This window comes from Ursus maritimus, unplaced genomic scaffold (genome assembly GCF_017311325.1).
Source record: "Ursus maritimus isolate PB19 unplaced genomic scaffold, ASM1731132v1 scaffold_24, whole genome shotgun sequence".
In the NCBI taxonomy this organism is placed as follows: Eukaryota; Metazoa; Chordata; class Mammalia; order Carnivora; family Ursidae; genus Ursus; species Ursus maritimus.
The window spans coordinates 16,478,191-16,503,287 of NW_024424897.1; the positions used below are offsets into that span (position 1 = coordinate 16,478,191).

General features: G+C 41.0%; 2 protein-coding genes across 8 annotated transcripts in view; both read left to right on the plus strand.

The window, feature by feature from the left end:
• CDC27 (cell division cycle 27) overlaps positions 1-5,179 on the plus strand; it is a 74,645-nt gene extending 69,466 nt beyond the window's left edge. For 4 of the 7 annotated variants that reach the window (XM_008693574.2, XM_040640438.1, XM_008693575.2 and 1 more), the window contains 2 exons: positions 338-494; positions 2,131-5,179. In XM_008693574.2, coding sequence (XP_008691796.1) covers positions 338-494; positions 2,131-2,213 — 240 coding nt within the window. In that variant the 3' untranslated portion in view covers positions 2,214-5,179. Of the gene's footprint in view, positions 1-318; positions 495-2,130 lie in introns of all 7 variants that reach the window. The other 3 variants (XM_008693576.2, XM_040640436.1, XR_005837355.1) reach the window with 2 other exon arrangements.
• A 19,131-nt stretch (positions 5,180-24,310) lies between these two features.
• Positions 24,311-25,097, plus strand: part of KANSL1 (KAT8 regulatory NSL complex subunit 1) — a 177,064-nt gene continuing 176,277 nt past the window's right edge. The window contains exon 1 of the mRNA XM_040640439.1: positions 24,311-24,340. The gene's annotated coding sequence lies outside the window, so the exon portion shown is untranslated. The remainder of the gene's footprint in view (positions 24,341-25,097) is intronic.

Consider the following 25,097-nt stretch of genomic DNA (forward strand, 5'->3'; position numbering starts at 1 on the left):
GACAGGTGTTGATATAACAGCCTTTAAAACCAGTATGAATAAATGCTAATCAAGCAGCTGATAGTCCATTTCTTTCAATTGTCATTGATCCAGTCAGATTATGATTTATTGGAAGCTCACTCTCGGAGAGATAAAGCAAGGAATTCTGAAAATATCTGAATATATTAGAAGGAACTCAGAAGTTAGTCTGAGTTTTTCTATAGGATGAAAATGGCCTACTCATCAGAGTGGGTTTATAACATGTAAATCAGAAGCCTATTTAAATTATTAATGTATAGGATTTTATCATTGAAGCTCACAACTTAATGAAAAATGTAGTGCTGCTGTTTATTTTTAGGTTTACAAGAAGTTAGGTCAAACGCACCTCGCCCTGATGAATTTCTCTTGGGCTATGGATTTAGATCCTAAAGGAGCCAATAACCAGATTAAAGAGGCAATTGATAAGCGCTACCTTCCAGATGATGAGGAGCCAATAACCCAAGAAGAACAGATCAGTGAGTATCATCCATAAGAATCAGGTTTGTATGTGTATCAAACCAGAGCGCTAATAAAACATCACCTCAGAGTTAAGCCAAGGGGAACAGATATTTCTTTATGACACAGGATAAACATGGAAATTTTCTTGAGTATTGAATATTCACAAAGCTACCTTTTACATAAGGATTTGTGGGCTGCTTTTTAATTTTATTTTTTTAACCATGGTGTATTTATACCAAATGGAATTTTAGAGAACTTAAAGAGGGCAGTATATTAACAAAGTGCGTGTGGAGTCAGGTAACTAGTCTCTGTTTTGGATCTAATTTGCTGTGTGACTTTGACAAATCCATTGCAGATTTCCAGGACCTCAGTTTAAGTTTGAATATGTAAATAATGCCTGCCTTACCTGCTTCATAGGAATGCAGGGTGGGATGGGAGGGCTGATAGATGTGACGATATGTTGAAGACATTATAAGTACTATGTGAATGAATAATAAATTTGTGCACATTTTAAAGTATTGACAAAAAAAAGTATTGACAGATCTGCAGTAGTGACTATTCAAATTCTCTGAAGCTCTGGCAAATTCAAAATCTAAAAATATGGCTAATATATATAAACTGAAGGGTCAAGAAAAGATGGGAACAAAGAAGTAGTTTAAAGCAATAGTAAATACTCTATCCCTAAATTGAGTATATATCTTTTTTTTTTTTTTAGATTTTTAAATTTTTTTTTTATTTTAGAGAGCATACAAGTGGCAGGAGGGCAGAGGGAGAGAATCTTCAAGCAGACTCCCCCGCTGGGCATGGAGCCCCACATGGGGCTCTATCCCAGGAACCATGAGATCATGACCTGAGCTGAAGCCAAGAGTCAGATGCTCAACTGACTGAGGCACTCCTAACTTGAGTGTATATCTTAAAATACCTAGTGAGAACATAACTAGTGAGAACTAAGTCCTTTTTTAAGATTTTTTTTTTTTTTAGACGGGGGTGGGGGGTAGGGGCAGAGGGAGAGAATCTTAAGCATACTCCTCACCTAGCATGGAGCTGGATGCAGGGCTCAATCTCATAGCCCTGAAATCACGACCTGAACCAAAACCAAGAGTGGGTCGTTCAACCGACTGTGCCACCCAGGTGCCCCCAATAGTATTTTTTAATAATAAGAGAATTAAGAAACTTCTGATGAGACAAACTAAGATGTCTTTGTTCCAGAAAACTTGGCAAAAGGCTCTAATTAAAATCATAATTCCTATAATCCCAATAACCCTTTTTAAACTGAAGGTTGTATGTTGTTTTTCTGTGGACTAGCAAGGACTGTCCCTAAAGTAGAGTCAGCAGTTGGAGGGAGTGTCAGTCTTCTTTTAATGTCTCAGAAAACTAGCTCTAATTCCTAGGGTAGGAATAAAGAATTCATTAGGGAGAGGCAGCTTTAATAGTTAAAACTGTTAAAGGTTAAATGCAATAAACGAATCTCCTCAGACATGCTGTAAAATAAGGCACCTAATGGCATTTTACTGAAGGATATCAGGATTTTTAAGGGCCTTAACTGAAGATCTCATCTCTCTGCGTAGAATAGTTTTCCTTACTTGTTTTCATGAACCAACAAGAGATATTTGTTAGACACCTAACTGGAGACTTTTCTTTTTATTTTTAAAGTGGGAACAGATGAATCCCAGGAGAGCAGCATGACAGATGCAGACGACACACAACTTCATGCAGCTGAAAGTGATGAATTTTAACTTCTGGAAATCAGACTTTTACAACTGGATGTGTGACTAGTGCTGACATGTTTCTTGTCCCTCCATATACTGAGTCTTCACTCTTGAGCCGGCAGTGTCATCATCCATCACTTATACCATGAGTGTGCCACTTTCATTGGACCCTGACTGTACACAGAATGAAAGGCAGTGCAATATTTAGCTGCTAACAAGACTGGCTCTTTCACCAGTATGAATGACAGTTTAGGGGGTAGGATGGGGAACTTTCTTTTCTTTTCTTTTCTTTTTTCTTTTTTTCTTTAATCTCCCTTTGTTGGAAAGCTATCATGGAAGGAAGAGTTATGTTTTATCTTGAAGGAACCATTAGATATGGAAAATAGTGATGAACCAGAATTTCTTGGTCGTTTTTCCAAAAATTTGTTTTTATTTGGTTCTGTTCCTGATTAACAGAGTGACTGACCTTCATTTCTAGGTTCTTCAAGAATGGTGTTAGCAAGTGCCAGATGGAACAATAAAAAGACATTGCCTATAACAGAGTAACTTGATTGCCAAGGAATGTAAATTACCTTAAACTTGCAGTGTCTCCCATAAGCAAATGTAATGGGCCCATTGGGACTCATGTAGGAATCAAATATCCCTCCATACAGTGTACACTTATTCTTGGCAAGAATGCTTTAATGTCTAACCAAGAATTTTAATTTATTCATCTTGCTTCAAAGTGTTGATCATTGTCTTGGTATTGCAAACTTTAAAGTTGTCCCTTTACCATATTGCCTCTTCTCTTTGAGCTCTGTGGGATCACCTTTAACATTCAGAGATGGTAGAGTGTTTACCCACTGAAAAGCCAAAACAAGGCCCTTAATAGCCACTTCAGTTCACCATAAGAATCGAGAACACTAAAGTGGAGAGACTTTAAGAGATCATGATAGCGAAAGCCTTAATACAATCAAAATTGTACCATAACCTTGAATCTATATTTGTTCAAGAAAGTATCCCTTTGACTTTTCTGAGTGTTTAAGCAGGGTGCAGAAATGTGTAGTGAACCGTTGGTTGAGGTCATTTCCATTCTTTTCAGCTCTTTGCTTCAAATTATTTTCAGTAGTGTGAGTCACCAAAACGTTTACCAAGAGTGATTGGGTTTAGGATATTAGAAATTTTTAGCTGCAAAAAAACCCACAAAACCCATTCTTATGAAGGAGTTGAGTTCTCTCCTGAGTTTCTCATAATATAAGTTGGTGTCTTTGGGGAATGGCCACAATTTTAAAGATCTAATTATGCATAATAAAACAGGAATTATTGGAATTTCACAATAACAGATTTACGTCTTAAATTGTGTATCTCCTTTATTGTAATATATTGAAATTTTTAGAGAGACTTTAGTTGTTAACGTTTTTTTAAGTGCCAATGTCAGAATATAACAAATTATAGTTTCTTATGAATGACAGGCCTACGGTTATTATTTTGGATTATTTGATGAAGGACAAATGTATCTATTGGTTACCTGTACTTGTCAAGTTGTGAAAATAAGGTGGATTACAGAAGATGTGAACAAAATTTTAACCCGTAGACTCAGTAACTTCCTATCATTTACTATTAATCTGCTCATTTGAATGTGGATTAGATACCATCATAAATTAATTCAAGTCAGAGTCTTAGATTAGGTATTGGGTGCCAGAGAGGTATTTAACAAAATTTCCTACCTAAAGCTATGTAATATGTGCTGCTTAAAGAAATAATTTATAAGAAAAAGGGAAGTTTGGGAGTAAGCGAATATCATTAAAAATTCCCAAAGGCTAGCACTTGGATTCTAACAAATATTCCATTTTATTCATTAGTTCTTTAATATTTAATTTTATATTCCTTTATTTTTTTAATTGGCAAATCGTAAGCCAGCTATATAACAGTATCAAATACAGAATTTCATAGAAAGCTTCACCCTGAGCTCTGTTACAAAGCCTGGAGAAAGCTAAACTCAGAACATAATTTGCTGATGTATAATTATCTTCTTGTAGTAGGAATTTATGTCCTGTGCTAGAGGTGAGAGCCTTTCTGGTACTAATTTGAGACCAAGGATAAAAGGATAGTTGTGGAAGGCACACCATGGCAGTGGGTGGCTATGGGACTCTCAGCCCAAGCTTAGCCTGATTTCATTTTCCTCACACCTACTTTCAAAATGTTTAGGTATTTGAAGCCTTATTCCCACCTAGTAACTGTTTCTGGCCTGCCTCTTTTTTTTTTTTTTTTTTTTTGCCTGGAATGAGGATCAAACAACCAGAAAAGGACATACATTTTGATCAAGCAAAATGTTTGTTTGAAATTTCAGTAGTTACTTTGAAGGAAATTTAAAATACTAAGAACTTTAACATCCTTTTTAGTCTCTTTAAGCTTTTTACACACATGCATATATGTGTACACACACACACACTTTTGTTCAGAAGTTATGTTGTGGCATTGGATATTTTTCCCCCTTGGAAATGGTTCTTAACTGGGATTTTAGAAGGTTGGAAATATTTTTTCAAGTGAACAATGGTACTCAAAATAATGAAAGGTGGTCCCTACTTTTTCTGTATTTCATTATTTTAAAATTTTTGGTTTTTTTCCCAAGAACTGCAAGTTACATTTGAACCATGCTGCTGTTGTACCTTAAACAAAAACTCAGTGATAACCAGTATTTAGTCTATTAAAAATGCTCTTTTTTGAAGAAAAAAGTTTGGAAGTCTCTGATTAGCCAGAATATAGTATGGGTCTTCACTGAGAAATAAGGTAACCCGTTTTCTTTGTGAAAACCCAGGAAAATGCAAGTGTGGGTGTGATGTGTGTGTTCTATTTGCATTGAAACAATGTAATTTTGTGTCTTTTTTTGCTTTTCCTGACTTATTTCAGAAATTGTACAGTCCTGGGGGGGCGGGGAGAAAGCCTTTTCTGTTAATATATTTGCAATTCATTAAAGGATACGGAAAATCCAAATAAATTACTTTTGAAAGCAATTTATAATCAAGTTGTTGAAGCTACATAACAGCTGTGCCATCTGTATTTTTATAGTAAGGCGCAGCAAAATAGCGAAAAATTAACAGTTTTACATTCCACGAAAGTCTCGGGCAGTGTTTCTCTAATTTTTTTTTTTTAAACTTAGACCCTCTTCTAATACATACATATACTTTTTTTAAAGCTCACATCCTTTTTTAGTTATTATTTGGAATTTCAAAACAAATATTGTTGACAAAAATGTGGTAATTTTTAGAATGTATTTTTTTCAAACTACAGAAGCCCCTTGCCAGCAGCTGCTACTTTGCAAGTCACCTGCTTATTCTTTAATCATATGATTTCTGAAATGTATTTAAAAGAGACACAAAGCTTTTTTGTCCCAATTAGAATCTCTTAAAAATCAAGAAAGAAAAAAATTTTTTTTTAATTTTATTTACTTATTTGTCAGAGAGAGAGAGCACACAAGCAGGCGAAGAGAGAAGCAGGCTCCCCACTGAGCAAGGAGCCCGACACAGGACTCAATCCCAGGACCCCGGGATCATGACCTGAGCCGGAGGCAGACGCTTAACCAACTAACCCCCCCCCCCCTCCCCAGTTTTCCCAAGAAAGAGAATTCTGAGAGAAGTACAATGGAGAAACAAAATTTTACCCTGGTCTGGTTATCTTGGATAAAGTATAGAGAGCTGAATGGTTTTGTCAGACTTGAAGACGGGGTGGCAATAGAGAAAACACATGAAGTGGGATGAGTTGCGCAGATCAGTGGGAACAATAGGCTTCATAACCTTCCCCAGGACCTGCCTTTTACTGTCAGTTGCACAGGGGTAACTAGTAGAAGTGTAGACTGGAAGCAAGCTTTGGCTTGTTTAGCTGCTAATTAATGGTTCAGTGTAAGTTTTCTTTTTCTTTATAAGTGCAAACTGTGCTTAATACCCACATTTAATGAAATCTTGCCGTATGTACTGTGTTACTTGATCTTCCCATAGTATTTTCAGTCTTCAACCCCATAAAGTAGGTGTTACTCCATTTTACAAAAGAGGAAACGGCTTCAACCATGAGATAGAGCTTGGGCATTAGTGTATGTTCAAACCCTTTTATTCAGTTTTAGACTTCCTCTGGCAGTTTCAAATCATGTCTCATGTTGACTGTTAGGTGTCCTCTCTAGCATTTTTAAATTATCTGCTATAGAGTATCATAAAAGTTTGGGTTTTACGGAGGAAACTTTAGTATGAACTGTATATTCAGATCTATCCTATGCATAGTCCTTTGATGGTGCTTTGATCTGTATCCTGTTTTCCTTCTCACACTGAAATTGAAAGTGTGTTATCCCTTCTTGAATGACTAGAATTTGCTTTAAGATAGAAAACAAAATTAAATTTTTTACTACCCATTTCTTCTCCCTATCACAAGCATTCTTTTTCAGTACCCTCAAAATAGACTTTTCAATTTGATGCTAAAAGCTACATTTGAGGAGAAATTCAAGTCCTTGAAAATGCATATTGCCTCAGCGGAGTTTGAGTAAGAAAAGGACTAACAGTAGAAGCTAAGAAGAACAAGGAGGTAGAATTAAGGTTTCTAATCTTGTGTTTTCAAAAAGCACTAAACTGATACCTAGGAAATAGAGATTTTGCCCCTCAGTAACTCGGTGACGTTGAACAATTCTTAAGCCTTTTTCTGACCAATACAAAGAAGATGAGCTCTGCCCTTCTTGGCTCACAGAGGACTGAGGATCAATGTGTAAAATCACCATGGAAGTGCTTTGGTTGCACTGTGGTAATAGGACAGTGGTAATAATAGGGTGAGATGATGTCATGGAAAATTGATTAGGTTGATCCCAAGACATGATCCCGTGAGACAAGTTCACCGTAGAAGAGTAAACTCTGAGTCTAGAACAGGGATTGTCTATGGCCTGCAGGCCAAATGGCTCATTGCCTGTTTCATTTTATTGGAACAGCCAAGCCCATTTGTTTACATGTGGTGGCCTTCTCACTTCGGGACAGTTGAACAGTTGCACAGAAACTATCTGGCCTACAAAGCATCAATATTTACTCTCTGTATCTGTATATATTTTTAAATATATATACACATAGTATAGATTATACTGTACATATGATCTGACATTTTATGTTCTGCAACCCCTGATCTATACTTATAGCTGTATTGGCATAACCATCTGCAAATCACCCAAATAACATGTTCTCTGCGGTGCTAGGTTCTTCTCAATGCTTTATGAATTAAATCACTGGGCAAGGTGCTACACAAGAAAAAAAGTCATCAGTTCTTAGTTTTTGAATAACAAGACTTGATTGGGTAAAGGGATTTCCTTGTATATAACGGCACTCCTTAAACTTATTGCCAGTTGGTAGCATTTATACCAATGCTACATCTGTGCCCATGATCACTTGAATATCTTGAATAACACTAGCGTTTACTTGCTTTTTATTTCGCATTTATGGATCGCTTTGATAGAATAATCTCCCTTCATCTTTACAGTCTTAAAAGGTAAGGCATGTATTATCTGCTTGATACAAGAGGAAACTAAGGCTTAAAGAAACCAGAACATTGGCAAAAAGTGGAAACTCCCAGGAACAACTTGGCAGACGTTTGTTCACACATTATTGGCCAGGACTGGATCACAGAATCATCCCCAGCCGCAGGGGATGCTGGTAAATTTAGAGTCCCGTAAAACGGAATGGGTTTGCTATGACTAGTTTAGATAAATCATGATTTCTCTCCTGGGTTGTACACAAGGAAACAGATTTTGTTAGCAAAGAAGGGGGAGTGGCTGTTGGTTCAAGAGCCAAGAGACCCTGCCGCACTGCTGTTCAGAAATTTCTGCTTTGTGGCAACTGACGTTGTATTCAACTTAGTGAACTTTCTTACCAAAGAGTTGGTAGGGTTTCTGTTTAAGATTATACTATCTTCAAATATTGATGTTGATTCCTTTCTACTGCTTTTACAACGTACCTTATTTCTTTCTTCATTTTCACTGCTATGGCCGGGACCACCAGTATTCTGAGCAGTAGCAGCCATAATAGCAGGCACTCGCTGTCTTGCTCCCAATCTTAAAGAAAATGCTTAAACTTGCTCAAACTTTCAACTCTATAAAACCTCAATCCACTGTTATGCAGTATGTCCCCTTTGCTAATCTCCTTGCCAACCCCAACACTCAACTCCCACTTCAACTACCATTTATAGGCACTGATACTCAATGAAGATAGCTTTCTATTGATAGTTTTCAGTGGTTCTTGTTATGACTAGGGCCTGAAATGTACCCATCTATTAAGCATGTTGAGACTTCTGGGGCTGGAAAGCAGTGACAGTAGCCTGATTACAAATCTGCCCCTCACTTTGCCAAAACATTCTCAAATAGAATAGAACAAATAAAAACTACACAGGGTTCATGCCTTCACTACTAGAAGCTTGTAACTTCAAATCACCTGTAAGTAGTGGGGCGGGGTGGGGCGGGGGGGAACCAGTAGGGATCCTGCTGCCACCATAAGCCTGTGGGGGTAGAGAGTGAGGAAAGGGGTTGAATCACTCCGTGGGACAGCAGAAGGGAGGAGTGGACTTAGAGGAAGCACAAACAGAACCTACGGGGGGAAAATGGAACAATAAACACAAAATACTAAACACATTTTGGCACTCAGCAGGTCACAGTCTTCACTTGTGGGAAAGGTTTGAAAATGGGCAGGGCCAGGAGTGGCAGCCTCAGAGCAGCCATGTTGCTGGGGGAGAGCGGGTAACGAAGAGGTAATGAAAGAGAAGACGGAATGGAAGACTGGCAGAAACAAAGCACATCAACATTTCTTCCCACCCACCAGCAAAATCCTTAAACTGCATGAAGGGGGTGGAACTGACAGATCAGGGCTCTGAAACTAAGAACTCTGTCCGTGAAATTATTTGGAATAGAGTACAGCCACCCACATCCTCCACAAAGTCAGAAAATGTCAATTAGAGCCTTTCCGGTGGCGAAAAGTCTCCCCAGCAAACAAACACAAGGCTGAAGTAAAGACCTAGCCTTTCAAAGGCATCTGGGAAAGTGAAAAGCCATCCTATATCAGAAAAAGAAGAAAAAAAAAAAAACAAACAAAAAATGGTGGATTTGAATACACTAAAAACCCTTTGCATGACCAAAAACATGCAAATGACAGAGAAGAAATATTTGCCCATATGTCACAAGTAAAAGACTAATACTCCTAATGTATAAAAAAAAGTCTAATTTTGAGAGAGGGAGTGAATAGACAGTCCCAAAAAGATTTAAAAATGGCTCTCAACCATGTAAAGTTGTTCACCTTCACTCAATAAGAAATGCAAATTAAAACTACATTGAGAGGCGCCTGACTGGCTCAGTTGGTAGAGCATGGACTTGATCTCAGGGTCCCGAGTTCAAGCCCCACGTTGAGCATAGAGTTTACTAAGAAAAAAAAAAAAAAAAAAAAAAAAAAAAAAGACTGCCTACACTGAGATGTCAGATCACTATGTTGTGCCCCTGAAATTAATGTAATCTTGTATGTGTCAACTATGCTCAAATAAAAAAAATTTTTTTAACTATGTTGAGATGTAATTTCTCACCCAATAGATGGGCAAAAATTCGGAACTTGAATATAAACCCAGTTGGCAAAGCTGTGTCTTGGACCAGGAAGGATGTGTGTGCAGGGATGGGGGTAAAAGTATGAACAAATCCGGAACTCTTTAGTAGGTGTGCTTTCGTGGCATGGTCAAGCAATTGGGAGACTATTTTAAGCATGTTACGGGACCGAACATATGAATAAACACATCGATAGCACTAGGGATCGGAGTTCTCACTGTAGAAGACGTGTAACTATGGAGAAGAAGAAAGCAAGAAGCAACCCCGTGGTGATTAACTGGAATTGAAATTTTTGTTTTGAACTCATGATTTCTAAAATATATATGTATGTGTATATGTATATATACATGGTATGTATACATGCATTTATGTATTTATTACATGAATATTTGTAGGTATGTGTGTGTGTTTGTGTATATATATGTATACATGTTCAACTCTCTCCTCTGAAACGGCCAAAGGCAAAGACATCCCATTAGCAATGAGCACACTTAGTGCCCCAATCTTGGTCTCATACCTTTCCCCACTAAAAGAACTAGGGCTCAGAGAAATGACTGATTCTAGGCTTAGGATAGGGAAAGTAAACATTTTGCTATGCCAGAAAGTAAGAAAGAGCTAAAAAATAAAACAAAACCAAAAAAATGATGGAGTTATATTACAAGGATGCAGGAGCACACTGGAGAAATTCGATAGCTCTTCAATTGGATAGTCAAAATTACATCCACTGAAGGACAGCCAGATCACGTGTGCCTCCAGGTGTAATGTCCTGAAAGAGACACAACATCACCTATACAGTATTCCCGCCGAGAATGCGTAACCTTAATTGAAACAAAGGAAACACTGGACAAATACAAAATAAGGAACATGCTATTTTAAAAAACAGAATGTTTTTTGGAAGAACCACCGTATTGTTTTCCAGAGTGGCTGCATCAGTTTGCATTCCCACCAACAGTGCAAGAGGATTCCCTTTCTCCACATCCTCGCCAACATCTGTTGTTTCTTGTGTGGATTAAGAAACAAAACAGAATAAAGCATCAGGGTGGGGGAAGACATTCTTCAAGAATGTTAATGTCATAAAAGATGTCTGCGGAATTGTTCCAAATTGAAAGAGACTGAAGACATGACAACCACGGAAACAGGTCCATAAGAACAGAGAACAGATTGGGGGGTGCCAGAGGGGACGGGAACTGGGAAATGGGCAAAATGGGTGAAGGGAAGTGGGAGGTACAGGCTTGTCATGGAATGAATGGGTCACAAGGATAAGAGGTACAGGACAGGGAATATAGTCAATGGTATTAAAACAAAACGAAACAAAACATGACAACTAAATGTAACACCTGATCCGAGAATGGATCCTGTCCTGCAGGGAAAAAAAATCCTCTAAAGGATATGATGAGGTCAAATGACAAATTTAGAATATGTATGGTAGGGGCGCCTGGCTGGCTCAGGCAAAGACTGTGCAACTCTTTTTTTTTCTTTTTAAAGATTTCTTATTTATTTATTTGACAGAGAGAGAGAGACAGCCAGCGAGAGAGGGAACACAGGAGGGGGAGTGGGAGAGGAAGAAGCAGGCTCCCAGCGGAGGAGCCCGATGCGGGGCTCGATCCCAGAACACCGGGATCACGCCCTGAGCCGAAGGCAGACGCTTAACGACTGAGCCACCCAGGCGCCCCAAGAGTGTGCAGCTCTTGATCTCGGGGTCGTCAGTTTGAGCCCCACGTTGGGTGTAGAGATTACTTAAATAAATAGAACTTAAAGAATATGTATGGTATAATAAGGTATTATAAATTTATGAACTGTTGTTATGTAAGAGAATATCCCTATTTTTAGGAAATACACACTGAAGTATTTAGGTGTTAAAGGGCCATGATATTTATAATTTACCCCTGAAAGTCTCAGAAAAAGGAATACACACACACACACACATATATGTAATTATGTATGTAGACAAATTTAACTAAATCTGTAGACACATTCATATATAAGTACGTGTGTGTGTGTGTGTTTGGAGAGAGAAAGGGAGAGCAAATAAGGTACATATTAACAACAGGTGAATCTGGGTAAAGAGTTCTTTTATAATATATATATATATATACATATATATGTATATATATATATATATATATTTTTTTTTTTCCTTAAGTAGGCTCCATGCCCAACGTGGGGCTTGAACACACCACCCTGAGATCAAGAATCACATGCTTGGGGCGCCTGGGTGGCTCAGTCGTTAAGCGTCTGCCTTCGGCTCAGGGCGTGATCCCGGCGTTATGGGATCGAGCCCCACATCAGGCTCTTCTGCTGGGAGCCTGCTTCTTCCTCTCCCACTCCCCCTGCTTGTGTTCCCTCTCTCGCTGGCTGTCTCTCTCTGTCAAATAAATAAATAAAATCTTTATTAAAAAAAAAAAGAATCACATGCTCTACCAACTAAGCCAGCCAGGCACCCCTGTACTATTTGTATTTTTGTAACTTTTTTTTTTTTTAAGATTTCATTTATTTATTTGAGAGAAAGTGAGCAAGAGAGAAAGTACGAGGTGGGGGGGGGGGGGAGCCTGACGCGGGACTCGATCTGATTCCAGGACGCTGGGATCATGACCTGAGCTGAAGACAGACGCTTACCTGACTGAGCCACCCAGGCGCCCCTGCTTTTTTATTCTTATCAAAGATATACATTTGTATAGCTTAAATAGTGAAAAAAAATTCAAAATTGCAAAAAAGAGCAGTCTGTTCCTCAAAAGGAATCACTTTCATCTCTTTTGCCAGTTTCTCTTAATATTTATCTCGATTCTCCAATTACAACATCTGATTTTTCAGTCTTAGCAGTTATCTACGGACTGCCTACGGAGGAAAATGAAGATTTATGTTTCCTCCTTTGCTTCCCCCTGCTCACATAAGCTTCCCATTCTCCCTTCAATATAGTTAAAATTTTGGTTAGAATAATAGTCCACGTTTAGACCTTCATAACTTTTTAAACCCTGTTCACAACTAAGCCATATGATAACCTACGATTTCCTTCCCTATACAATTTTGTTTTCCCTAGAAGTGTTTGCCTCATTTCTCGTTTTAAACTTTTAAATACGTATCATTAATCCAACTCCAAACTCTACCATTTGTCCAAATCTCCTCTCAAAATGGCTGACTATATCAGTTACTCCATCAATTTCATCTTGAAGTATCTTCTGTAGCTTTCAGAGCTGCTTCTGTCTGGACTGGTTGCATTCTGTATGTCAATGAGATCTCCCTATACCATCCTCCTAGAGATTCCCTTTGCTCTTCCTTTATGATGGTTCTCTTGTTTCCTGAGTCCAATACCTTCCCCATCCTTCATTTATACCCTTATTTTGGTGAAGCTTTTTTATTAGGGAACGTTCTTGGGATCAACATTGGTGGAAGAGAAGCAAAGGAAGCAGGATTGAACAGAGGGAGAGGTTGAGCCTCAGCTGACTCTGAGCAGTTCCAAAGCTGGATATTTTAGGAGCATTAACTCAAGGTTAAATCCAAGACCCTTAGATTCAGGATGTCAAAGCGTAGGCAATATGAGAGAAGTTACTGAAGACCTCACGCTTGTTTAATGCAATATTTCCATTCTTTTTCTTTAAGGAGTTAAGTAGGGAGCAAGAGAATAGAGGGGCACGTGGGTGAAAGAGACATGTAATCTTACCTGAAGAGCCAGTCCTTCTCTACCCTCTACCTCAGCTGCTGCAGACTCCCAACCAATATGGAAGACTGTGAGCAGAATTTTCTTCCTCCAATCTGCGCAAGAAGGTTGAAGCCTCCTAACAATCTTATCTGGATGTTGCAGTCTGCAGAAACTCATTTGGACTCTTTCCATGAGAGGTAATGGGAGACTCTGCTCTGCTCAATACAGACTCCCTGGAGGTCAGGAATTTATACTAAGCCTTCACTAGGGGGAGCTGTAGAGCTTCAGCAGCCAGGCGTCTTCGCATAGATCCTTGAGTACAAGTCCACAAGCTTTCTGACAAATACAAACATCTTATTTACTCAATTACAAGTAAAAACATATTTTCCACCTTTTAGAAACTTTTCTTAAAAATATATTCAGAGGGCATGTGTTGTGATGAGCACTGGGTGTTCTACGCAGCTAAGGAATCATGGAACACTACATCAAAACCTAATGGTGTACTACAGAGTGGCTGACTGAACATAATAAAAAAACATGCATGCATGCATAAATAAATAAATAAACAAACAAACAAACAAATAAATAAATTCAAAAACAAGTTTTACATAATTAAGCTTATGATATCTTTGAAGAAAACAGTGTTTACACTTTGACAAAATGAGGTAGAAAAACTCAAAACAAGTTCACTTTTAGGGGGAGGAATAAGGTATACTTTAAAAACATTTATAACTGTCATACGAGGTGGCCCTTTAGAATTGTGCTGAGTTGGGGCAAGGAGACAAGCTTTCATACCCCTCCAGCTCCACCCCTCCACCCCCACCATGTTGAGCAGCCCCTGGATGCAGGCTGTCCCAAGAAGGGAAAGTGACCTTCAGTGAGGCAAAGCTCAATAAGACCTTTGAATCCCTTCTTCAAACAACGTTTTAAATGCACAAAATAAAAGCACATACACTCAACAAATTTGGACTAGAAAGAAATTTCCTCAATTCAATAAAGGGTATCTATGAAAACCCCACAGCTGACAGCATACTTAATGGTGAAAGACTAAAAGTTATTCTCCTAAGACCAGGAACAACACAGAGCTGCCCACTCTTGCCCACTCTTACTTCAGTCAACATTGTACTGCAGCTTCTGGTCAGGGCAATCAGCAGGAGAGAGAAGGAAAGATACCCAAAGTAGAAAGAATGAAGTCAAATTATTTTCATTTGCAGGCAACATGATCTTGTATATTGAAAAGTCCCGAAACTGGGGCACCTGAGAGGCTCAGTTAGTGAAGCATATGACTTGATTTCGGCTCAGGTCATGATCTCAGGGTCCTGGGATTGAACCCAGAGCTGGGCTCCGAGATCAGCAGGGAGTCTGCTTTTCCCTGTCCTTCTCCCTCTGCTCCTCTCCCCTGTTCCTGCCCTCCCTCCGAAAAAAAAAAAAAATCCTGAAACTGTTGGAACCAACAAATGAGTTTAGCGAGGTTGTAGGATATCAGATCAATATGCAAAAATCCATTGTATTTCTATGCCCTGGCAATGAACAACGAAAAAATCTGGAAATGAAATGCAGAAAACAAGTCCACTTAAAATAGCAGTAAACAACAACAGTGAATGCTAGGAAGAAATCTAGCCAAAGAGGGGCTAGACTTGTACACTGGAAACTACAAAACATCATCGAAGACACTAGTACAAATGGCAGAGTAGTAAACCCCAAAAGTCCATCCCTCCACCAAAGCAGTGAATAAACTAGCAAAAATGGTCAGAATCAACTTCATTGGAACTGAAGACGAATCGGAAGTTTACAGCAACTGGGCCAGTGACTCAATGAAAAAAAAAAAAAAAAAAAAAACCAAAACACATCTGGGGGCACCTGGATGGTCCAGTTGGTTGAGCTTTGGACTCTAGATTTCTGCTCAGGTCAGGATCTCAGGGTGGTGGTATGGAGCCCCCGGGCAGGGGGTGGGGGGGCTGGCTCCGTGTTCACCGGGGAGTCTGCTTAGAGGTTATTTCTCCCTCTTTCTCTGCCCCTCCCCCAACTCATGCATGCACCCATGCTCTCTCATTCTCCAAATAAATAAACAAGTCTGGAGGAAAGAAAGAAAGAAAGAAAGAAAGAAAGAAAGAAAGAAAGAAAGAAAGAGAGAGAGAGAGAGAGAGAGAGAGAGAGAGAAAGAAAGAAAGAAAGAAAGAAAGAAAGAAAGAAAGAAAGAAAGAAAGAAAAGGAAAAAGAAAGAAAGAAAGAAAAAGAGAGAGAAAGGGAAGGGAAGGAAACATCTGGATCTTGGTAAGAGAATTTCATGGTATTTTAACTTTGGCCCCATCTTCTGCTGTGCGGCTCAGTGGCATGACGGCGTGCACTCCTGGTTCAGGTTCCTAGTGCCAGAGGGAGCAGAGTGGACCTTCCTCTCAAAGAACCATGGCTGCCGGTTTTCACCTGTCTGGTGACTCCCTGAAGGACTGGCTCAAAGGGCTCACCTTTATTTCTCCTAACTCGGAACTCTCCCAAAGTGGAGGCAGCTAACCCAGGGACATTCATCAAAAACATTTAAGGGCAAACGTATTAGCTGCTGCCACCCAGGTCAAGGGATAACTGACAGTGCCTTATTTCAGATCCTGTGACTTCTCCACTGAGTTTTCTGCAGCGGCCCCCAGCAGCTCTCCCTGACTCCAGTCTTGCTTTCTCTCAAGTTTTTCATGTTGCATGCAGAGTGATTTTCCTAAAAGGTAACTGTGACCACATCTCTCAAAGGCTTAAACTCCTCAGAGGCGCTCCGCCCTCCCCTGCTAAGGGGGAAGTGCATACCTCCCTCTCTGCAAGTTGACCCTACCCTTCTTCTCTGGATCAGTGCTTCGCAGAGGACGGCCCTCAGACCAACAGCACTTGCTGGTACCCTCACTCCAACCTACTAAATCAGAATCTCTAGGGATGAAGCCCAGGAGGCTGCTTTTATGCACATTCAAGTTTGAGAACCACTAATCCAACTTCATGTCTTCTGGTTTCCTTTTTTGAATGCCATGCTGCCACCACACTGAGCTATCAATTTCTGGAAAGCTGTTGCTGTCTCTCATCTTCTGGGCTTTGCACATGCTAGCTCCCCTGTGCTTCCCCTCTCCCGCCTCAGCCCCACCGTTCCCTTTATCTCAGCTCTTATCCCATTCTAGTGACTTCACCTCTTCCTGTCTTTCCCATCTCTGTGTAAGCTTTGAAGGCAGGGGCACCATCTTCTCAGTGCATGTCAGGGTCTTGGCAGGGCCTGGCACATAGCAGGGGCTCAATAACGATATTCGTAAGGACTATTGAGGTTGAGATGGACAGAAACCTAATTGCTAAAAGCAGGCAGCAGTCAGCTACTAGGATTCATGAGGGAGAACCCAGTGCTATTACTTGGGAATAAATAGAGTCAATGTACACTATATCTACCTGCACTTTACTCCAGCCCTACTGAATATCATTGCCAAATGATCTCTCATCTAAGTTGATGACGGGGGAATAAAAGGAAATGACAAACAGGTGATATTGTAAAGGAAAATCAATACAAATGAATGGACATGGGGACCAGTGTGTACAACTCAGGATCTTATCTCTTATATTTTAATTCAGAGGGCCCGAGTCCTAAGACTTGAATGACACCAGCGTCAGCCAGACCGCACTGAACATCTACTATGAGCAAGACTTGACCTGTGTTAATCTTCGCAACAACCCTAGGAGGTAGGTATTAGTATTGAGAAAACCGAGGCACACAGTCATTAAATATTTGCCTCAGGGGCGCCTGGCGGGCTCCGTTGGTGGAGCCTGCGACTCTTGATCTCAGGGTTGAAGGTTTGAGCCCCAAGGTGGGTGTAGAGATTACTTAAAAAAAAAAAAAAAAAAGCGTAGATCCTACATGGTGAAACCACTGCTTTGGAACTTATCGTTAGTGAATTACATGGCCCCCGAATCACACCCCCACTCCTGATGTTCACAGACTGACTGATCCCAGTGACGCCTGCAGACGGAGACAACTGGACCCACCAAACTTAAGGAGCAGGTCTTTTTGAATATGGTTCAGGTGTGTCGTCTTTGACTAGAAAACATGAGCCCTTATTATTATGTCGTAAGATCTAGAGGCAATTGGAGGAGTAATAAAACTGGGGGACAGAATTTGCTTGCCCCCCTAAGATATGCAGCCATGGTCACCGGAACCTCCGTTACCCTGATTCTCAACACAGAGGAGTGTAATTACTCGGTAAGGATGGCATTTGGTTTTCCTGCTCACGGCAGCCTCTCCAGCACAGAACCTAGCGGGGTTAGGCACCCCAATCCAGTGCCAAACAAACCAATCTGGGGCTAGCACAAACTCCTTAACCTCGCCTGCTCTGCCTGGTCACAAAGATTTTCTCTTAGTTGTTCTATAAAGTACCATATAGCTTTCTATATATGGAAACAAAAAAAAAGGATGGAAAGACCAAGTTTACTTTAGATACTGTAGTTTAGAATTGAAACTCCTGTTCTGACTTTGGAATGTCACATTAGATACCTATGTGTATCTCTTTACAATTTTTAAGAAATATTTCAGCCAACAATTATTTATTTCATTGTACTCCTATGCCTGGCAGTGCATTGTGCAAAATAAAATACAGAAGACATTTAGAATGTTTAACTTAATTTATTTTTTTTGAATAAATGACACTTTGATGTGGTTCAAAAGCTTAAAGGGAGAAAAATCTTTGCCTTACCTTATTTTCCAGTGGCCTGCTTTCCTCTCCTTGGAAGCAACCAGTGTTATTTGTGTATCCTTCCAGGAACATATTTCAAGAGTATACAAGTACATACGTAGAGGCATTTTTTCTTCTCCTTCCTTCCACAAATGGAATCATGTCATAAACATTGCTCGATGCTTTTTTTGTTTTCTCAGTTAATATATTTCAGAGATAACTCTCTAGCAGGACATGTAGGTAAGACTTCCTTTTTTTTTTTAAATGGCTGGATACTATTCCATTGTATATTTGCTAGTAGAAACACAGTAATAATCATAACATTTAATACTTAGGTTGTAGCTAAACACTATTCTAATCGTCTTTAATTAGCATATTTAATCCTCTTACTACTATAAGATAGATATGATTATTAAATCCCATTTTGCAGAGAGGCAAACACAGGCACTCAGTGTTTAAATAACTTGCCCAGGGGCGCCTGGGTGGTTCAGCTGGTTAAGTGTCTGTCTGCCTTTGGCTCAGGTCATGATCCCATGGTCCTGGGATTGAGCCCCGAGTCGGGCTCCCTGCTTAGTGGGGAGCCTGCTTGTCCCTCTCCCTCTGCTGCTCCCCCTGCTTGTGCTCTCTCTCTGTCAAATAAATAAATAAAATCTTAAAAAAAAAAAAGTTAAATAACTTGCCCAATGTCACAAAAAATTTTGTTTTTAAAGATTTTATTTATTTATTTGACAGAGGGAGAGAGAACGAGAGAGCACAAGCAGGGAGAGCGGCAGAGGGAGAGGGACAAGCAGGCTCCCCACTGAGCAGGGAGCCCGAGGCCCCAGGACCCTGGGACTGGGATCGTGACCTGAGCCCAAGACAGCCGCTTAACCGACTGAGTCACTCAGGCACCCCCAAGTTCACAAAATTAGTAAGCAATGGACAGGACCAGCTACCTAATTTGAGGAACCCAATGCAAAATGAAAATGTGTACCCCTTTATTCAAAAAGCAGGAAAGAGATGCCATTAAAGGTACTAAAATATATAAAGCCTTATCTTTTCTTTCATGGTCTCTGATTTGACTTGTTATGGTGTTTTTCATTTGCGATGTCATCAAAGTAAAGAACAATTAAAAATTTAAATAATTAGTATTGAATTTTACCATCTGTCTTTACATTGCGCGATGCCATTTTTAAAGACCTTTAACTCCTATGTTGAACCATCGAAATTATATAATTTGTATTTTGTAGCTTGTACTTGCACACAAGTGGGGACAGTGGGGTCTCTGGACAAAGTAACTCAAACATTTTGATTTCTCTTTTTGATACACGCACATTCTACCAACACCCCGCTTTCCACTTACTGATGAGGAAGGAACGACTGAAAGGGTAAGGAACTTGGGGTTGACTTGTCTGCCTTTTCCTCCTGGGTCATCATTTTGAGTATGAGTGATGGGCTCATGCAGAGAAGTAACACCAGTAAGAAAAGACAGGATACGGGTCCTTGGTTTTCCGGGTTTCTTAGAATATGTCTTCTTTCTGGGTTTGAAGCAAGTTCTAGTTTGAATGGACAGCATGGCCTCTCAGGGCTTATTCAGTCATCCAGGTAACAGGCTTCTCTTGCACTCACTTTGAGTTTTGCCGAGCTCCTGTGCGTCAGGGGCCCTCCAGAATTCTATGCTCATGGGGCATCACCAGTGCTACTCATGAATGGGGTGGCAAGGAATGGTGACACCTAATTGTGCCTGTGTCCTCTGCCCATGCATTTTCTTCATGCCCCATCATTCTTCACATACAGAACCCAAGTCCAAAAGTAAAATTGTTGGGGCGCCTGGGTGGCACAGCGGTTAAGCGTCTGCCTTCAACTCAGGGCGTGATCCCGGGGTTATGGGATCGAGCCCCACATCAGGCTCCTCCGCTATGAGCCTGCTTCTTCCTCTCCCACTCCCCCTGCTTGTGTTCCCTCTCTTGCTGGCTGTCTCTATCTCTGTCTAATAAATAAATAAAATCTTTAAAAAAAAAAAGTAAAATTGTTAAGTTTCAAAATGGCAACAGTACAGTGTGTGTGTGTGTGTGTGTGTGTGTGTGTGTGTTGGAGGGGTCATTCTGAGTGTGGGACCCTTTGTGCTTGTACAGGTGACATGCCAATGAAGCCTGCCTTAGTGACAGAGCAGGGTTCAAATCATAATTTATTTAATCAGTCCTAGAGTGATAGGCACTTAACTTTTATTTTCCTCGTCTTTTGTTGTTACAAACAATTAAAAACAAACAAACCAATAACTGTGTTTATACAGATTATCTAAAAATTCGTAAGTAGGGAAAACAAGTTGTTATACTTTTTTCATTTTATTTAAGGTGCTCTGATCTAATCATAAGTATATTCTCCGGTTGTGATTCAAGCCTTCTTCCTCATAAACCACTCCATGATAAGAATGAAATTAACAGCCCCATGTTTCCGGACTTTTCAGATAATATATCAGTAAATTATGTTCTAGAGCGTAAAACAGTGCCTGTTGCATAGTAGGTACTCAATAACTATTTGGGGAATAAATGAATACACGTCTAGAGATAGGATTGCTGAATTAAAGGGTATTTGCTTTTATAATTTTGATGGCTATTGCCTAATTGCTCTCTGTAGATACTCTGACAACTATATTTTCCCCAGTGATATATGAAAACAGCTATTTCCTGCTCCGCTGCCAACGCAGTGTTAGCAAATGTTGCATATCTTCATGACCTGTTAGATGAAAATAGTGGAGCTTTCAATGCACGTGTTTTAGAGAAGTTGAATATCTTTAGTGTAAGAGCCATTACTATTATCCTCTTTGTGAAATTTCTGTCATATCCTTTGTTGATTTTTCTAAAGAGATGTTGTTTTAAAAAAATATTTTTGTTGTGAAATGCAACAGACACACAGAAGAATATATACAACTTTTTTGGTCCGTTCTAACAAATAGTTATAGAGCAAACACTGTGTACGCATTAGCTGATCAAAAGAGTAGCACATTGCCGGCCCCTGAGAACAACCCCCACTCCCAATTAAACAAAACTCTCTCTGCCCCCTACTGGCTCTCCTGGCTTTTAGTGTGTTCGCTTCCTTTACCTTAGAATTTTACCGCCTGTGTATGCGTCCCTCAGCAATATGGTTTAGTTGTGCCTGCTTTTGAACTTCGTATAAATGGAATCAGGCTATATGTATATTCTTTTGTATCTTGCTTTTTTGGTTTGTGTTCAATATTACCTTTCTAAGAATTTATTCGTGTTGTTGACTATAACCACAGTTTATTAACTTTCATTGTACATGTATACCACGTTCTAACCATTTTAGGCTTGGTAGACATTTGGGATGTTTCTAGTCTGCGGCATTGAGGAGTAATGCTGCTATGAATAGACTTGTACAGTAATTCTACCCCTTAAAATTCTGCATTTCCTTATCATCTATATCTAGTAGTGGGACTGCTGGAATAGAGTATGCATATCTTAAATTTTCTTAGATTATCTCAGTCTCCCAAAGTGGCATACTAGTTTACATTCTCCCTAGCAGTGTACGAGGATTGCTGGTCTTACTGATGGTAGAAAGTCTCTAGATACAGAATTATGGAAATAGCCCTTTGTAATATGAGTAGCCAAAATATTTTTCCGAGTTTACAATCCTTTTAAAGAGGCACTGATGTTTTTCCCCGCTGGAGGAATGAAAATGTAGCCAGGGGAAGGGGAGTATTCTAATTTTGAAGCATTACATGAAAAACAAGTGCTCTGGGTTAACCCCTTCTTGCTTGTCATTTGCTATTATACGTGTCATTAATACAAATTATCGTACCACCAATTTTCGTGGAATGACCGGGATTACAAGATGCCAAATATAATAATAATAATAATAATAATAATAGTAATAATAATAAATTGACTGTTTAGCCGATATCAGGTACTATTTTACATCCATTATATGTATTGACTAATTTAAAACCCTAGGAGATAGGTACTACTTTTTCCCCATTTTGCAGATATATGAAATAAAGAGCTGGATTGAAGATGTTTTCTAGGGCTGGTTTAAGCAAAATTAATCAATTCAGAAAAAAAATGTTTTTTCTTAGCTGATACAGATTTTTTAATTTTTTTTAATTTTTTTTTTTTTAAGATTTTATTTATTTATTTGACAGAGAGAGACAGCCAGCAAGAGAGGGAACACAAGCAGGGGGACTGGGAGAGGAAGAAGCAGGCTCATAGCAGAGGAGCCTGATGTGGTGCTCGATTCCATAACGCCAGGATCACGCCCTGAGCCGAAGGCAGACGCCTAACCGCTCTGCCACCCAGGCGCCCTGATACAGATTTTTAAAAAAGATTTTATTTATTTATTTACTTGAGAGAGAAGGCATGCATAAGCAGGGTGAGGGGGTGGGGAAGGACCTCAAGAAGACCCCTGCGGAGCATGGAGCATGATGTGGCTGGATCCCATGATCCTGAGTTCATGACCCGAGCTGAAGGCTGACGCTTAACCGCTTAACCTACTGAGCCACCCAGGCGCCCTAGGGTATGGTTTTTTAACCTGTGATCCTCAGGTTTGGAAATTCATGAACTTAGATCAGAAGAAGTAGTATGCCTTTATTTATGCTAAGGTCTAATGAAAATTAGCATTACCTTCAATTCTGAGTGGAGAAAATAAACCAAGTAGTATATAGCATTAACTGTGATCTGTCACTAATAGCAATCACAGATATTTTCCTGTCATATGACAGTTGTTGCAAGTATCTTGAAATATTATTTATGCTCATCTACTGCCTCAAAATTATGGTGATTAGGCCTGCCATTAGATCTTATTCTTTAATACGTTAATATAAAGCACATATATTACTATATCACACTTCTAAAAATATTTTGAAAATGGTGTTTTAATATAATTGGTTTCCTTTGAATTTGTAGGTATGTTTCTTATGCATTTAAAATATTCTGGGAAGGGGTCCATATGCTTCACCAGAATGTCAAAAGGATCCATGGTTTGAAAATGTTAAGAACTCTGCCTTATGGTTATTTTCTGGCTTTCTTTCTTCTTGAATGAGCCTAAAGAGGGCTCCTGAAGTGAACCTCAAGGCCCATGAGGCTCTCATGGTTTTATTAGTCTATTTTTTCCAGGTATCCTCCTCCCTTAAATTTCATGCCTCTTCAACATGTATTGTTTTTCTTACCTCACCCACCGTCTTTCTGTTTCTTTTCAGTGACTGTGACTGTGACTGTGAGTGTGTTTTTACACTTCTGTGGGGAGTTTATCCTTTAGCATTCATAGACCACCGTATTAGGTGGAGAACTGGAAATCTCCCCTAGTCCAGATTGCCCACTCTCTCCCCAATTCCATAACCCCAGCTGCCTCTGAGACACCTCCACTTGCTTTTATCCCTGATATCTGAAGGAACATATTAAAAACTAAGATTCCTCCCCACATCTGCATTTTGTTCCACTTTGCCTGGATGACCTTCTTGTCTGTCCCCCTGGTTTTGTGACCTTGGAATTATCTTAAAGTATAAATCAATTAATTAAAAAAAAACTGGAATCTTTGTGAATGGTACAAAAATCAAAAGATACAAAAGGATGTGCAGGAGAACGCAAGTCTTCCTCCCATCTGGTCTCCTAGGCACTCAGTTCCCCTCCCAGGAGGAAACCACGGTTACTAGCTCTTAGAGTGATTTTTGATTCCTTCTTATTTTTTGGCTTTATCTCAAGTCCTTCCCTGTCTGTAAGATGAGTGCCCTTTCCTCTCCAGGCCCTCAGGACCATATATGTGTTTGACTTTATATGTAAGTATTGGTATGTGTATATTTTATGTACATACATAAAATCTCCCCCTGTGGCCTTCCGGCCTTGAGTTTTCATCACGTCGCTTCCTGGATGAGGAACCTACAGGGGTGAGGGGCCGGCGTTGGGGGTGATGGATAAGAGGATCTACAGGGCACTTAGGTAGGGGGCTTTGAGTGGCAGACTGGTGGGAAGCTCTGCCGGGGTTCCTATTTCTATTCCTCCCGCCTCGGGCCCCCTTCCCGTCCTCTCGTCCAAATGTCTCTCTTTTCCAAGAGCCGAGACAGAGACAGAGACAGCGAGATACACAGAGACTGAGACGCCGAGGCACCAGCATCCCTCTCCCCCCCTCTGTCCCGCCCCAGCGCTCTGACGGACATCCTCCATCAACCAATAGCGCTCACGATGTGCCCCGGAAGGGCCAATGGGAGACAGAGGAGGGCGGAAGATTCCCCGCCCCCACTTCTAGGCTTGGTTGAGCCGTGCAGGTAGGTCCGGGGCCGGGGGAGCCGCCGTTGGCACTGGTGCCCGGGGGGGTGGGGGCACGAGTCGGTAGGGGTGATGGTGGGGAAGGGGAGGCGGCCCCGACTGCGGGAGCCGGACGGGGCGGCCCGGGCGGGGGGCCGAAGGGCCCGGGAAGCGGGCGCCGCCGAGGGCCCTGGAAGCGACTGGGCTGGGGGAGCGGGGACGCTTGTGTGGGGCACCGGGACCCCCGCCCCGCGCCCACCCGCAGGCCTGGGCCGCGGGCTCTGGGCCGAGGGGCCGGGGGGCCTGGTTGCCTGGGGGCGGGCCGGGGCCGGGCCCGGGGTCGGGGGCGCCGAGCAGAGCCCGGGGCGCCAGGCCGAGCCGAGGTGGGACGGACCGACGCGGGGAGGAAGGGAAGCTGCATCCCGCGGGCCGCCCCTCCTGAAGCAAACCGGGGCAACGGCCGTAGGCGCCCCTGCTCTGAGCCCACTCCCCTACTCGTCCCCGTCCTAACAATGGGGATGGGGCAGAAGGAGTCGCCCTACTGCGGGAAGGTGGGGGGGGGATAGGTTTGGGACTAGGGTCCAAGGCGGGGGGAGGGGTGGGAACTCGGGCTCTCCCCTTTCTCTTCTCTCCTTGGCTTTTGCGGTGAGGATCATGGAGGGGCTATTAAACCTCCTGAGACTTGGGTCAAGAGTCGAACTCCTGCCCCCCTTGCGCCCCCCAACCCCCCCTAAAATCCGATGAGCGGTAGGAAAGTGATGCCAAGTCTTCGAAGCA